This window comes from Terrapene carolina, unplaced genomic scaffold, assembly GCF_002925995.2.
Source record: "Terrapene carolina triunguis isolate 2854851 unplaced genomic scaffold, T_m_triunguis-2.0 Scaffold227, whole genome shotgun sequence".
Taxonomy (NCBI): Eukaryota; Metazoa; Chordata; order Testudines; family Emydidae; genus Terrapene; species Terrapene triunguis.
The window spans coordinates 1,301,167-1,315,445 of record NW_020664578.1 but is presented as its reverse complement, the minus strand read 5'-3'; the positions used below and the strand labels follow the sequence as shown (position 1 = coordinate 1,315,445).

General features: G+C 49.4%; 1 protein-coding gene across 1 annotated transcript in view; it reads right to left on the bottom strand.

Moving 5' to 3' along the window:
• Window positions 1-2,992: 2,992 nt before the first annotated feature.
• The window catches only part of BCAN (brevican), a 60,157-nt gene continuing 48,870 nt past the window's right edge, over window positions 2,993-14,279 (bottom strand). Inside the window, exons 11-15 of the mRNA XM_026656318.1 lie at window positions 13,972-14,130; window positions 9,120-9,202; window positions 7,480-7,624; window positions 5,570-5,752; window positions 2,993-3,218 (exon numbers count right to left, since the gene is read on the bottom strand). Of these exons, the coding sequence (XP_026512103.1) occupies window positions 3,202-3,218; window positions 5,570-5,752; window positions 7,480-7,624; window positions 9,120-9,202; window positions 13,972-14,130 (587 nt within the window). The 3' untranslated portion in view covers window positions 2,993-3,201. The remainder of the gene's footprint in view (window positions 3,219-5,569; window positions 5,753-7,479; window positions 7,625-9,119; window positions 9,203-13,971; window positions 14,131-14,279) is intronic.

The window sequence follows — 14,279 nt, the reverse complement described above, 5'->3', positions numbered from 1 at the left end:
GGATGGCGCGGGGTGATGACGGGACGCCGGAGAGGGGACGGCAGCTCTGCTCTTCGCTGGTTTCCAGCCGCCCTGCGCCTGTCAAGGGTCATGAGATCTGTCTCCCCTGCGTGTTTCTCTTCCCCAGTGGGTCTCAGGCCGGTTTCCAGCAGCACATAACACTCGCTTGGCCCATCCGCTCATCGTCAGCCTTAGCAGAGAGACCAAGGACTGGATGGGCCATGGAGACCAGAATCCTGTCTCACGTCCAGAGGTGGCTCCTTCGGGAGCGCTGGCCGGGAGAGGCTGATAGGCTGCCTGCCCTGTTCTGTGAACAGAGGAATCTGTTCTCTGGAGCCGTGAATCTGACACAAAATTCAACCCCTGGGCCAAGGGCCTGTGGGCTACTTAAGCGCTGATGTTTGAGGGCTTAAGTGGTGCACAGGCTGGATTCAGACCCTCTGCCCAGGGGTGACTTCTACCCTTTCGACACAGAGAGCAAGTGAGAATGGAAGCACCCAAGCCCCCAACCTCAGAACTTCTCTGGTCTTCTCCGGGCTTTTGCTCTCCTCGGTTTTGGGTTCCTGCTGTTTGTTAGCTGCCATCTGGAGCAGGGGGGTCGTCAGGAGAAGACAGAATCCATGGGACTCAGTAAGAATCCAGTGTCCTGCTCCCGTGAGGTCGCTGGACCCCTCAGAGGAATAACCAGTAGCTGTAGATTTTTTTGGTTTAGTTTAAGGCTAACAAAGAAATGGCATTTTGAAGCTCACCTATTTCCAACAGGGGATGGGGTGCCCCTGGAGATAAAAAGCTTCCTGACTCTCCGTATGCTTCCTCGTGCTTGTGGAAATTCACAGTGATAGCAGGGCCACAACTCAGATCCCTCTGCTCTGCAAAGCACAGGTCCCTTGCCACTTGAGCTAAAGGAGCATCTCCTTAATTAGCAGCAATATAGGGGCTATGACACACAGTCGAGCCATTCTGATTCCAGTCCAGCAGAGGGCAGCAGTGTACACAAGCCCCCAGCCAGCTCGCTACACTGTGCTTATGAAGGTCTGTCTTTTAACCCCAACACCCGCCCGGCTCCCTCCGTGAAGAAGCCGTTCAGTGCCAATATGTGAAAGGCTGGAAAGTAATGAGTTTGACTAATTGTGTTTATCCATGTAAATTAATAAAATGATGGTGAACCCACCCCAAAAATAGCACCTTTGGGGTTTTTGTCCCCCCTGCGTATTAGCCATAGGGTGACACAATCCAGCCCTCGAGCCAAGGACTTTCAGAGCTAGAAGGCATAAGCTGCTAATGTGTCAACAGAAGCCCTGTGCCCCCTTAGCTGGAGCAGACTCTGTATGTGAACTAACCACTAGCAAGAGGACAGACGTACCCATGCTGTGGGTGGCAGATACCTTGTGATATCCAGCTTACGCGCTCCATCGGAGGCCTTGTGACGTTTTTAGGAAAAATTACCCTGCAGCGCGAGAGGTTGCCCGGACTAAGACTTACCCAGAGTTCGGTTAGGGATGGTTTGATCCTTTGCCAGCAGCCTACAGCTGAAAGGTTCTGGCATAGCCCTTACCACCAGGCCCGTTAGCCAGCCAATCCCAGCCACCAGCTCCCCCGAGGGCTTGTCTTCATGCCCGGGAGCTGCACCACGGTAGTGCTTTAGTGAAGACACTACTAAAGACCTGCTCCTGTTGGCGTAGTTAAACCACCTTCCCGAGAGGCGGCAGCTCCATGTACAGGAGAGCGTCATCGCTCTGTCTACGCTGCAGGTTAGAGCAATATAACTACGCCGCTCGGAGGGCGGGGATTTTTCACACGGTTACACCGGTTTACGTTTGCAGTGTAGACGCAGCCTCAGAATCTTTTCGTACGTGTCGGACCGGAGCAGCAGGTGGTGCCCAGTGAGATCAGGGCCCCGTTGCACCGGCACGCGCTGCTGCTCTGAGCCATTTCGCATCCACAGACAAGGCGCGCAGAGGATGGACGCTTAGCCCCATTTGGCAGGTGGGGGAACTGAGGCCCGGAGTGATTGTGATTTGCCCAAGATCACACAGGGTGAGGGGAAACGGAGACCACCAAGGGGCTCTGAAGATCCATGCAAGGCCCCACACCCTATGGCGGTGAGTACAACGGCATATGGGGCTGAAACCCAAATTGCAAACCTCCTCAAACTCCAGGCATAGGCCGGGTCATATCTGGGGCCCATCCCTAGTTCAAACAAGCTCCCAGAGCTGGGTGAAACCAGGGAACGTCTTTTCCAAGGTGGGGGAAATACAAAGGGGTGCATTTTGGAGAGACGTCACTCCTTCCAGATACAGATTTTTTTTTTTCCATGAAACGGGCTGGGGTTTTTTGCGGCAGGAACCTGAGAAGGTTTGGAATATTGGAGCCACCTTCCATTTGGAAGCAGGTCCCTTCTTCTCTGGAAAAGGGAGCCGGGTTTCAGATGAATGTGGCAAAGTCAGGTCCTAAGCTGAAGGAGTTTTGCCTCTTTGTGCAAATATTTCACACACACCCCTCTAAACTCCCTCACATCAATTCACCCAGAACCTGCATGCAATGGAGTTTGGGGCCAAGCAACTTACTGTAGTGACAAACTCCCAGTCTCCTATAGTCATGTCCTTGGTGGAGGAAATGAGGTCACTTCCGTTCATGATGTCACTATGTTTCATGATGTCACTTCCTTTTCCAGGCACGTCCCCCTACTTTTCTTCCCACGCTGGCCCCCATTTATTTAAGCATTTTGATTTTACAGAGCAAAGCAAGAGATTACAAACACAGAGAGCAGTTAAGGAACAACTTCCTCGTACAAAGGTGTGGGTGGAGGGCACGAATCCACTGGCCAATGGTAGGAGAGAGGTTCACCACACCCACAGTGACATCATCATGTGGCACCACCCATAGGTCAAAGGTCACACGGTCTCTGGCTCCCACATTGATTTCAATTCGGTTTCAATTTCAATAACAAAATACTCCTTGCACAAAGTGAAAAGTTACATTTTATGTTGCTCTCAAATTTTTTTTTTAAAGGGAATATTTAGTCATTAGAATTTCTTTATACATACATAAAAAAATGTGATGGGGAGGAAGGCATCGTTGCTTTTCCTGCTGGTTTTCAGACTGTTTTACAAAAAAATATTCCCAGCTCCGTTTCCATTCAGAACTAGTCCCAGTGCCCCTGGGAAGGGATGTCTTCCATCTTGGGTCCATCCTCAGTCATCAAGGGTTTGGTCCAACTTTTCAGAGAGAAATATACAAGGAGCAAAAACATCAGTCAAATGCCAGCACGGTTGGATTTATATATTATAAAGCCCAAAGGATAGCTCAGTGGTTTGAGCATTGGCCTGCTAAACCCAGGGTTGTGAGTTCAATCCTTGAGGGGGTGATTTGGGGATTTAGTTGGAGATTGGTCCTGCTTTGAGCAGGGGGTTGGACTAGATAACCTCCTGAGGTCCCTTCCATCCCTGATATTCTATGATCATCCAGTCTGCCCTCCTGTATAACACAACCCAGAGAATTTCACCCAGTTACCCCCCTACTGACCCCAATAACTTGGGTTTGACTCAAGCATCTTCCAGAAAGGCAGCCAGTCTGGATGTGAAGACATCAGGAGCTAGAGAAGTGGTCCTCAATCTGTGGCCCATGGGCTGCTTGCAGCCCAATCAGCACACAACTGTGGCCCATGTGACATCCTCAGGGCCATACAGGTAGTATTGGATGCATCCCACAATGGTAAAGAGTTTGAGAACCACTGAGCTAGAGATTCCACCACTTCCCTTGGTAGTTTATGCCAGTGGTCAGCCACCCTCACTGTTAAAAATATTCCCCTTATTTCTAATTTGAATTTTTCTGGCTTCAGCTTCCAGCCATTGGTTCTTGTCCTGCCTTTCCCCACCAGATTAAAGACCCCTTCCGTATCTGGTGTTTTTACATGGTATAAGGTATTTAGACATTGGAATCAAGTCACCTCTTGGTCTTCTTTTTGCCAACTAACCAGATTGAGCTCTTTAAATCTCCCACCATAAGACGTCTTTTCCAGCCCTCCGATGAATGTTGTGGCTCTTCTCTGCATCCTTTCCAATTTTTCAACTCTTTTTAAAATTGTGGATACAGAACTGGGCACAGTATTCCAGGATTGGTCTCACCCCCCTGCTCCAACTCATGTGTCCCCTTTACATATCCAAGGATTGCGTTAGGAGTTCATGAGTTGCTTGTCCAGCAGGTCGTTAAGGCTCAGTGTTATCCCACATCAAGCTCACATGTGCATTTCCTCGGCCTATCTGTCACAAGCTAGGATTTTCGACGACACACGGATGGGATCAATTATTTGCTATACACGTTTTGCTCCGGCTCTCGCAAGTTTCCGGGCTTGCTCAAGCAGATCACCCAAGTCTTTGGACGTGTGTCTTCCCACGTATACGTCACTTCCTGCTCCCCGTTCAGCAAAATACACACCCGGGGCTCAAGACACGACATCTTTGCTTGGTTTGGGTTAGCTCACCCATTGCCATAAGGGATCAGACAACTGATCCGTTTAGCCCAGGGGTTGGCAACCTTTCAGAAGTGGTGTGCCGAGTCTTCATTTATTCACTCTAATTTAAGGTTTCGCGTGCCAGTCATACATTTTAATGTTTTTAGAAGGTCTCTTTCTATAAGTCTATAATATATAACTAAACTATTGTTGTATGTAAAGTAAATAAGGTTTTAAAAATGTTTTAAACTGGTGGCCAGGACCCAGGCATGAGAGTGCCACTGAAAATCAGCTCGCGTGCCGCCTTCGGCACGCGTGCCATAGTTGCCTACCCCTGGTTTAGCCCAATACGCCACCAATGGCCATCCTGTAGCAGACCACGCAAACTCAGCGTTCCACCTCCCCCCGGAGCAGAGCAGAACATTGGTCCACCCAGTTCTGTGTCCGGGCTCTAGCCCAGGACAATAGCTGCTGTTTCATCAGTCGGTGGAAAGCTCCCACGATGCATCTAATTGACTTTAAGTGACACATGGGAGGCAAAGCCCTTCCTGATCCTGCAGGCAATGACGTCACGCTGTAGAACGTGGCATCGAATGACCTTTCTTAGAGTCTCACCATGCCCATCTGGAAACAGCTGGGGGGGAGGGATAGCTCAGTGGTTTGAGCATTGGCCTGCTAAACCCAGGGTTGTGAGTTCAATCCTTGAGGGGGCCATTTAGGGAACTGGGGTAAAAAACTGTCTGGGGATTGGTCCTGCTTTGAGCAGGGGGTTGGACTAGATGACCTCCTGAGGTCCCTTCCAACCCTAATATTCTATGATTCTGTATTCCTTGTGCACCTATTGAAATCACCTGACCTTTGGGGGCACAAGCAGTGCAAAAACCCGCCCTCTGCCAGCGCTGGCGAAAGGAGCCCGTGTTCTAGCCTCTGCAGAACTGTCCCCTGGGCTGCCCTTTACTGAGATACTAGGGGCCACATCCTGAACTTGTGTAAACGGGCACAGATCCATTGGCGTCAAGGGGCCAGATCCCCTGCTGGTGTGAGTCAGCATCATTTCATTGAAATCAAAGGCGCGACGCGGCTAGGGACTCGGCCCTGCGTTTGCCAAGCACTCACTCGGAACGCAGCTGAGCTGCGGCCGCTCCCACCGGCCGTCCTCCTGGCACCGAACCACGGGCGAGTGGCGCTGGGTGAAGCCGTCCAGGCATCGGTACAGGACAATGGAGTTGATCTCATAGCGCTGCTTTGGTTTGCCAAACCGGTGGGCATTTGTTATCTCAGGCGGGGAGGTGCAAGATACTGGGGGACGAGGGAAAGGGAGACAAAGGGTTAAAGGTCATGCAGCATGTGACACTGTCTTGGCCATGGTAGACATGATGTCACCCCCACAAGTACACCCTAGCAAGATGACCCCCCTCCCTGATAAGTAGCCCCTCTGCCAGACAATTCCCCCCTCCATTGCCTCAGGGAACCCAGAGACATTAGAGGTGGGGGGAGGAACCTTTCAAAATTCAAAATTTCACTGAAACTTTTCACCAACATTTCTCATTTCTACCCAAAAAAAGGTGGGGAAGGGGCAGGATTTTAGTCTAAATTTTTGGCAATTTTTTCTTATCCTCTTCTATTTTTCAATCTAATTTAGGATTTGCATCATTTCCACCCAGTTCTCTTGGTAGTATACTTGGGGAAATGTGTCTTGTGCTTTCTTCTCAGAGTCAGTCCACATAGAGGATAACGGCCCGCTACTGCTGCCTGCTAGCAGTCGCTCAAGGGGCATAAAGGGACGTGGAAGGTCCATGTTTCAGACTCTCCTTCAGACCTATGCGTGGGCGTGTCATTGTACCTTAAAGGGGCAAAAAAAATGGAAAGGGAAACACTATGGCCAACTTGCTTTGTACGCAACCTGAGTAGATAGGAAGGGACCCCTTGTAGGTTCAGCAAGTTCAGTCCCTGCTATCACAGGCAACCCCATCATATCGTCCCATTCATAAACCGACGGAGCCCCGTCTTCCAACTAGTTAGCTTGTCTGCCCCCACTACTACTCGCTTGGGACGCTGTTCCGGAATCTGTCACCTCGGATGGTTAGGAAGCTTCTGGTTTCCAGCCTAAATTCATTCATGGTCAGTTCATGGTCAGTTTATACATCTATTATTTATTAGTATTTATTTAGATGACCAGCTTATGTTTATTATTATTAACGACTTATGTTGCAGTAGAGCCTAGCGGCTCCAGTCATGGCCCCGGGACCTCCTGGCTGTACAAACACAGAACAAAAAGCCGGTCCCCACCCCAAAGAGACTGGCTTGATTCTCTGCTCCCCTGCACCTTGTGCAGTGATCAACCCCAGTGCAAAATGGGTGTAAAATGCTCCCAGGCTGACTCGTAACACGTTGTATGGATGGAAATACCTACAGAAGAAGGTGCAGCGCAACGGAGAATCGGGCACCTGAATTAGGAGCTAGGAAGTGTTGCCTTTGTATAGTGCTTCAGGCATGTGGAGTAGAGGCAGTTGGGGATGTTTTGTGAAAAAGTTACATGAAAACTTTTTGTTCCGTTTTTGTCAAAATGTTTTTACACCATTTGGGGTCTCCCCTCCCCCGCCACACTGAAAAACCCAAACCTGAACATGTTCGTTTTCAGCAACCAACGTTTTTTTGAAAGATGCTGAGTTTGCGGCAACCGAAAACCAAAACCCTCCTGCCGTTTGGGCAAACGTGATCGGTCAAATCAAATCGATTGCCCAACTGGCCAAAATGCTTGGTGGTTTTGTTTTTGTTTTTAAGTTACCAAAAACCAACGAAACGTCAATTTAGGGTTTTTTGAGAAAACCTCCAAAGTTTCATCCAAAGTGGACAATTCCAATGTCTGTTTTGGACACGAGGCCCATTTTCCATTGAAAAAAATCTTTTCAATGGCAAACTGTCCCCATCCTTCCTCCCCCTACCCCCCTCCCCTCCCGTGCTAATGTCTGGGTCTCAGAGCAGAAGCCGACACCGGTGGAAGAAGTGGTACAACTGAGGCTTACCTAAGCCCATTTTACAGGTGTAGGACAGGTGGTAGTTGCAAGGCACGTCGCTCCACTGCCCCCCGTTATGCCACGCGATGACCACGCAGTCTTCTCCAGACAGGAAATAGCTGTCGGGCTGCCCGTGGTGCCAGTTCTCATAGAGCTGCCAAGAAAAGGAGCGTGCGTGAACTCTACAGCGGGGAATACACTGCATAAAAAGCCAGGACTCCAACACAAAAGAGTCACCTGGATGCCGTTAGATGTAGGAGACAGGACCAGGCCCGGGGAGATTCATCGATTTATTTATTTTTAAGGCCAGAAGTGTCCATTGTGATCAAGTCTGACCTCCTATGTTGCACAGGCCAGAGAATTTCATCTTGTGTTGGATGCATAACTTGTGACTGAGTTAGACGGTGTCTTTTAGCAAGAGGCAGCGAGTCTTTAACTCAAGACCCCAAGGGATGGAGCAGCCGCTGTGCCAAAGTCCATTGCACTCGCTGGGTTGGGTTTAGCTAGTCGTCGCATCAGTAGCAATTCTAAAGGTTGATAACCTGCAGGCCTGCTCTGGAAGGGATAATAGGACCAACCCAAGGTTACCATGGAAAACCTTCAGGACGTCAGACAGTAACCCTGAAAGTCTCTACACCCTCCCCTTAGATGCCGTCACCTCTGGGATGGTGGGTTTAACTGCCCACAGCAACAGAAAGGGAAGAATACTACATCCCCCTGAAACTGCACAGGGAAGTGAGAGGTGCAGCAAAAGGGAATTTAATCTGAATTAGCTCCCCCCTCCCTCTGCTTTGGAAAAAATACCATGAGGACTTAAGGCCAAGAATTCTTGCAAGGTTTCAACACCTGTAATTGAGAGCAGGCTTTCAGCCGGTCTTAGCTCCCATTGAGAGCAGTGAGTAATCTCTCTCTCACACACACACACAGACACACACACACAGACACACACACACACACCCTGTAGGTTGAATCTGATCCCAAGTGTGGGTGCTGAGCACTTGACCGTCCAGGCCCGGATACTTTGACAGTCAATGGGATTAAGGCTCATAAGTGCCTAAATCACTTTTGAAAATCAGGTGTTGGTTCCTAAATCACTGAAGTGCTGAATGCAGTGACGCCCTAAGTGCCTATTAATATCCTGGGCCCTGGCCCTTAACAACAACAGGGGGGGGGCTTTCCTGCAAAGATCCCTGAAGTAGCCCAGTGCCCAATGCCTCGGCAGTAGCCTGGCACTGACTTGGAGAAGAAAAATGCCTATGACTGAATCACTGAAACCAGTGCTTCGGTTTTCATCAGCGGCCTCCCAGCCAAATCAGGCTTAGCGTGTCCAAGCTCAAGGTGGTTTGGCATGAGTTTACAGCCTGCCTTCCAGGGTAGTGATGCCGCGTAACCAGCAGACTATCAATGCAAAGTGTGATTGAAGTGTCTGATTCATACTCACAGCTGCAGAATATTTTCCGAGTGATTGTGAAGAACAAAAGGCCATTGACAGGGTTTTTTTTCCCCTCTTTACTGTGTCTGATTTGAAATGGCCATGCTAAGCCAGTGTCTGTTTGCCTGGTAACGCTGTGTCTAGTTAACTGAGCTCTCACGCTGACTTAAAGGGGCCTTGCCACTGAAGAGTAGAGCGCTGACCCCTTGTGACTTACCACGGGGCTCCCATCAGACCACTGAAAATCTCCTTCGATGGTTCGATCATTCAAGCCAATCCACTGATATTCCTTGTATTGATCTGGAATCCAAAGGGGGTTTGCGGTTAGTGCCGGGCGAATTAAACCAACAGGAATCCCCAGACTGGATCAGAACCATGGCCCATCTGGGTCAGTATCCTGTCTCATGTCAGCGGAAGGGGCAAGAGGGAACTACCTGGACACAGGGTCCCTGACTCTCATCCTTTAGGGGCTGGTCTGTGCCCTGATGCAGGAGACCTGACTTCCCTGCCAAGACGGCTGGTTATATTTTCAGCCTGGGATTTTCAAGGACACGTATGGGAGGCTGACTGACTTCCCGTGGGATTTAGACGAAACAGGAAAACTCGCAAGCAGCTGCGACCAGCTCTACGGTCCGAGGCGGTCGTTGTGATTTGGTAGCGTTGGGTAACCCCTGTGCATGGAGGTAAATGCACGCAGTGCGGGGCGGCCCAGAGGCGAGCTCAAGGTATTTCGTTTAAACGGGGCTCATTCTTGGGTCCTTCCAGGAGAGGGCAGCAGAGTCCATCCATTTCCTCATCCTCCCATCCCGCACTCCAAGCTGCAGCCGCTCCCCAACTTCTCTCTGCAGGCCCACTGCTCACACTGCAAGCAACAGCCCTGCCAGATAGGGCGGCAGCCTTCGGCACATAATCCCCCTTTCCCTCCCCGTCACTCCTTCCCTTCCTCCTGCCCTGGCCTGCTTCTTTGCCCCACTACAGCGTCCGTTTTCTCTCCGATCCTCTGTCCCTTTCTCAGCGTGTCCCACTGTGCGTCTTTCCTGCCCTCCCTGGGTTTTTCATGATTGCTCATTGCTTTTCTTTAAACCTTAGTTTCTTTCTATCTATCTATCTACCTATCCCCATACACCCCCTCTGTCTGTCTGTCTATCTATCTGTCTATCTATCCCCATACACCCCCTCTGTCTATCTATCTATCTATCCATCCATCCCCATACACCCTCTCTGTCTATCTATCTATCTATCTATCTATCTATCTATCTATCCCCATACACCCTCTCTGTCTGTCTATCTATCTATCTATCCCCATACACCCCCTCTGTCTGTCTATCTATCTATCCATCCCCATACACCCTCTCTGTCTGTCTATCTATCTATCTATCTATCCCCATACACCCCCTCTGTCTGTCTATCTATCTATCTATATCTATCTATCTATCTATCTGCATACACCCCCTCTGTCTGTCTATCTATCTATCCCCATACACCCCCTCTGTCTATCTATCTATCTATCTATCCCCATCCACCCCGTCTATCTATCTATCTATCTATCTATCTATCCTTGAGTTTTCCATGATCATTGACCTCTGTGTCTCTCACTACTTTCAGTGAGACGAGCCTCCTTCACACACGTGTGCATGTTCGTGCACACCTCAGACATGTGTGCACACGTGATGCGCGCACGCACACACACAGCAGCACTCTCTAATGCTGCAGGTTGTTGCTGGCTTAGCTAATGCCTGAGGGGAGGAAGGCAAGGGAGCTGCGTTCGTTCCCGGCTGCAACAAAAAGCAGGGAATGCTGCCCTGGGGAGGGAAGAAGAGCTCACAGGCTGCAGAGGGAGTTCCCTGCTTTGAAACAGGAGTCGATTAAAGTGCACTAGGGAATTTTCAGTGCACGGCAGCAGGATCAGACGGACATGGCGCATGGCAGGTGAGCGCAATGTAGATTTATACCCCATTTTATCATGAATTAACTTGTTCATCTAGACAAGCCCTCAGCTTTCACTGAAAAACAAAAGTACGTTTCTAACCATCGTGGTTGCAGAGAAAAGCTCAAAAATGTGTAGGGTCTGTCTACACTGCACGCCAAGGCTGGGCTCTGACTCAGGTTTGAACCCAGCCCCTTCTGTCCACACACAAATCAGTTGACTCAGGTCAGTGAACACTCGGGGCCCGAGTCCTAGGATCCTGCTAGGGGGTGGGTCAGAGCCTGAGTCCCGCTGTGACTTGGGGCCAAGCCCTATCAGTGTGGATGCAGCTCAAGCCACAGATCTGAGGCAGAAGGTCGGTGTAGTGCAGTGTGGATGCGTTAGCCCAGCTGTGAGACCCAGGCCCAGCAATTGTACACCCAGGTTTACAATGCAGTGAGGACGCTCAAGCACGGTCTTGGAAACACCGAGTGTACAAACCCGGGTCCCACAGACGTTGGTTTATTTTGTACCTGAGCCCCTGTGAGGAAGACTTGGGAAGCTAGAGAACAGCAAAGGTAAGTTTTATTCCCTCACTCCTTCACAGCGCTCAAATGCTTGACCAGAGTTGGTCGACCAGAACCTGGCATGGTGAATAGAATTGAAAGAGGTTTGTGGTCCGATCTCAAGATAAATCTCCTACCCACAGGTAGGTTCTGAAGTGTCTTACTGCCCAGAAACATGCCAGACCTTTCTCGATGACATGATCCGTTTTTTTCTGGAGCACTCAGGGAGGCAAATGCAATAGTGACTTCTCGTCCATTTTTTAGCTGAGTCAGGACAGCACCAAGACCATCCTCGCAAGCATCTGTGGTGACAATCATTTGCATCTCAGACGCAAACGAGCTAAGAGTCGGGCTGGTGGAAATTGCATGTTTTATGTTGTTAAAGCTGTTCTTGCGCGCTTCATCCCATTCAAGCCGCACGTTCTTTTTTAGGAGATGACAAAAAGGAATTACTTTCAGAGCCAACTGCTGTACAAACTTTGAATAGTATTCTCACAGTCCCAAGAACAGTGTTTCTCAAACTTTTGTACTGATGACCCCTTTCACATAGCAAGCCTCTGAGTGTGACCCCCTCCTTATCAATTAAAAACACTTTTTAATGTATTTAACACTATTATTAATGCTGGAGGAAAAGCGGGGTTTGGGATGGAGGCTGACAGCTCACAAACCCCCCATGTAATAACCTCGCGACCCCCTGAGGGGTCCCGACCCCCAGTTTGAGAACCCCTGCCCAAGAAGTATCAAAGTTTGTCCTTATTGTCCAGCTCTGGTGCTTCGCAAATGGCTTTCACTAAGTCTGGTTTTGGTTGTATGGCATTCCGAGAGCTAATAGGACCTAGATATGTCATTGAGTCAGCACAGAATTGCCTTTTTTTTTTTTTTTTGCTGATAGTAAGTCCATGTTGTTGGAGTTTTTCTAGAACCCTGGTTAGGATGACATCATGTTCAGAATCATCTTTGCCGTACACCAGACTGGCCTCTTGAAAGGACGCCCTTATCTCTCTAAAGATCACACGCATCATTCTCTGGAATACAGATGCTGCAGAGGCTAACCCAAATGGCATCCGTTTGAATAGGAACAAGCCTTCTGGAGTGATGAAAGCTGTGTACATGTGGGATACTTCCATTAAGGGGATCTGGGGGTACACTGAGGATAAATCAAGGGTGATAAGAATTCTTGCTTCCTTCAAGGTGAGCAACTTTTCACTGATGTTGGTTCGAGGATGACAATCCACCACTATGTTGGAATTTAGAGCTCTCTGCACGTGTGGACTTGAGGGCACCATTACGCTTCCTTGCGAGAATGATAGGAGAAACCTATTCAGATGAGTCAACCGGTTCAATGATGCCTACTTAGCATAGTTTCAGACAGTCTTGGAACTGTCTGTCTTCATGACAATTTGATCCCTGATCATTTCATCTGTGAAAATGGCAAATTCACAGGTTGCACTCAACTCACGTCAGGCAGCCATGTAGTAGTCGATGGGTTCAGGGGGCATATATACACGGGAACAGAACTTGAAGCATCCAGCAATAACATTGAGTAAAGGATTAAAATGATCTTCCAGGGCTGAGAGAGTCACATGTTACAGTACGTCAGGACAAGGAGGAAGATGTTTGAAGAGTCGTTGTCCTTCGGGACCAAGGCAATGAAGCAGTAAGTCTTTTTCTGCTTTTCTGGAGTATATGGAGAAGTATCTATAGCAAGCACATAGTTGCTGAAGTAAGACCTCCACTGTTCCCATGGGAGTGATGGATCTCCTGGGGGAGGCATGAAGAACAGTGGAAGCAGGCCATGCGTCATGGTAATAAGTGTGGAAGCAAGTTGGAGGCGTCAGCAAGAAAGGTGGAGAAGATTTTCTGGTCACCGAATTGCTGACTGGCCCAGTAAAACTCTGTTCGCAGTGCAGCTGGGTACTCAGAACTGCAGGGGAACGTGCCGGCTGGGGAAAAGGAGCGCTTTGAAAAATAGATGCGGCTCCTTCAAATTTCTCTTTTCAGCACGCTGCAGTTGCCGGCAGCAGCAGGCTTTTAGGCTGGAGTTTCCCTGGGAGCAGCAACAGCAGGTAACTGCAGCAGGAATGAGGAGGCACTTGGATAACCCTAAGACAGTTAGATTTCTGTTTCGCTGGGGGTTTTTTTAGTGCTCGTCACCAATTTTTGTACCTCAACCGCTGTGAGGAAGACTCGGGAAGCTAGATAACCACAAGGGTAAGGTTTATTCCCCTCGCTCCTTCACGCAGCTCATCTTCTCATTTCTCCTGCTCTTCCCCTCTCTCTCTCTCTCTCCTTCTCCAATGCCCTCACCCTCTCTGCAGTGCATCCTGGGAATTGTAGTTCCTGGACCCAAGGCTACAGCAACTACCTAGGAACAAACTTACAAACACAAACGTGTGTGGCTATCTGCACATAGCTAGAGACAACCGTTTGCAATGCAGTGTAGGCATGTTCCTTAGCCTCTGGAACCTGAAGGCAAATAAAAAGGAACTCAAATGTTTTTGGTGTTTGTTTGTTTTTTAACTCTCATGATTTTGAAGCCCCTAGCTCATGATTCTAGGGAGGCCTTGCTCCCGATATTTGAAGGCAATGCTGCTTACTGTTGATGAAGTTCTGCTCTTCGGGGGTCATGATGTTGGCCAAGTGGCCGCCATAACGCCGGCACTGAGTTTCTGCATCCTCCCAGCTCCTTCGGATGGCGAAATGTTTATAGCAGGACCCCTGGAAGCTGTTCCAGCCTGGCCTGCACTTCTCTAGATCTGGAGGGAAGGAAAGAGGACAAACAAGAGAGCCAATGAGAGGAGAAAGAGACGAGATGCCTGGAGAAGCGAGAGAAACAAGCGTGTCCGTACAGAGACGGATCTGCTACACCAGGGTTTCTCAAACAGGGGTCGCCGCTTGTGTAGGG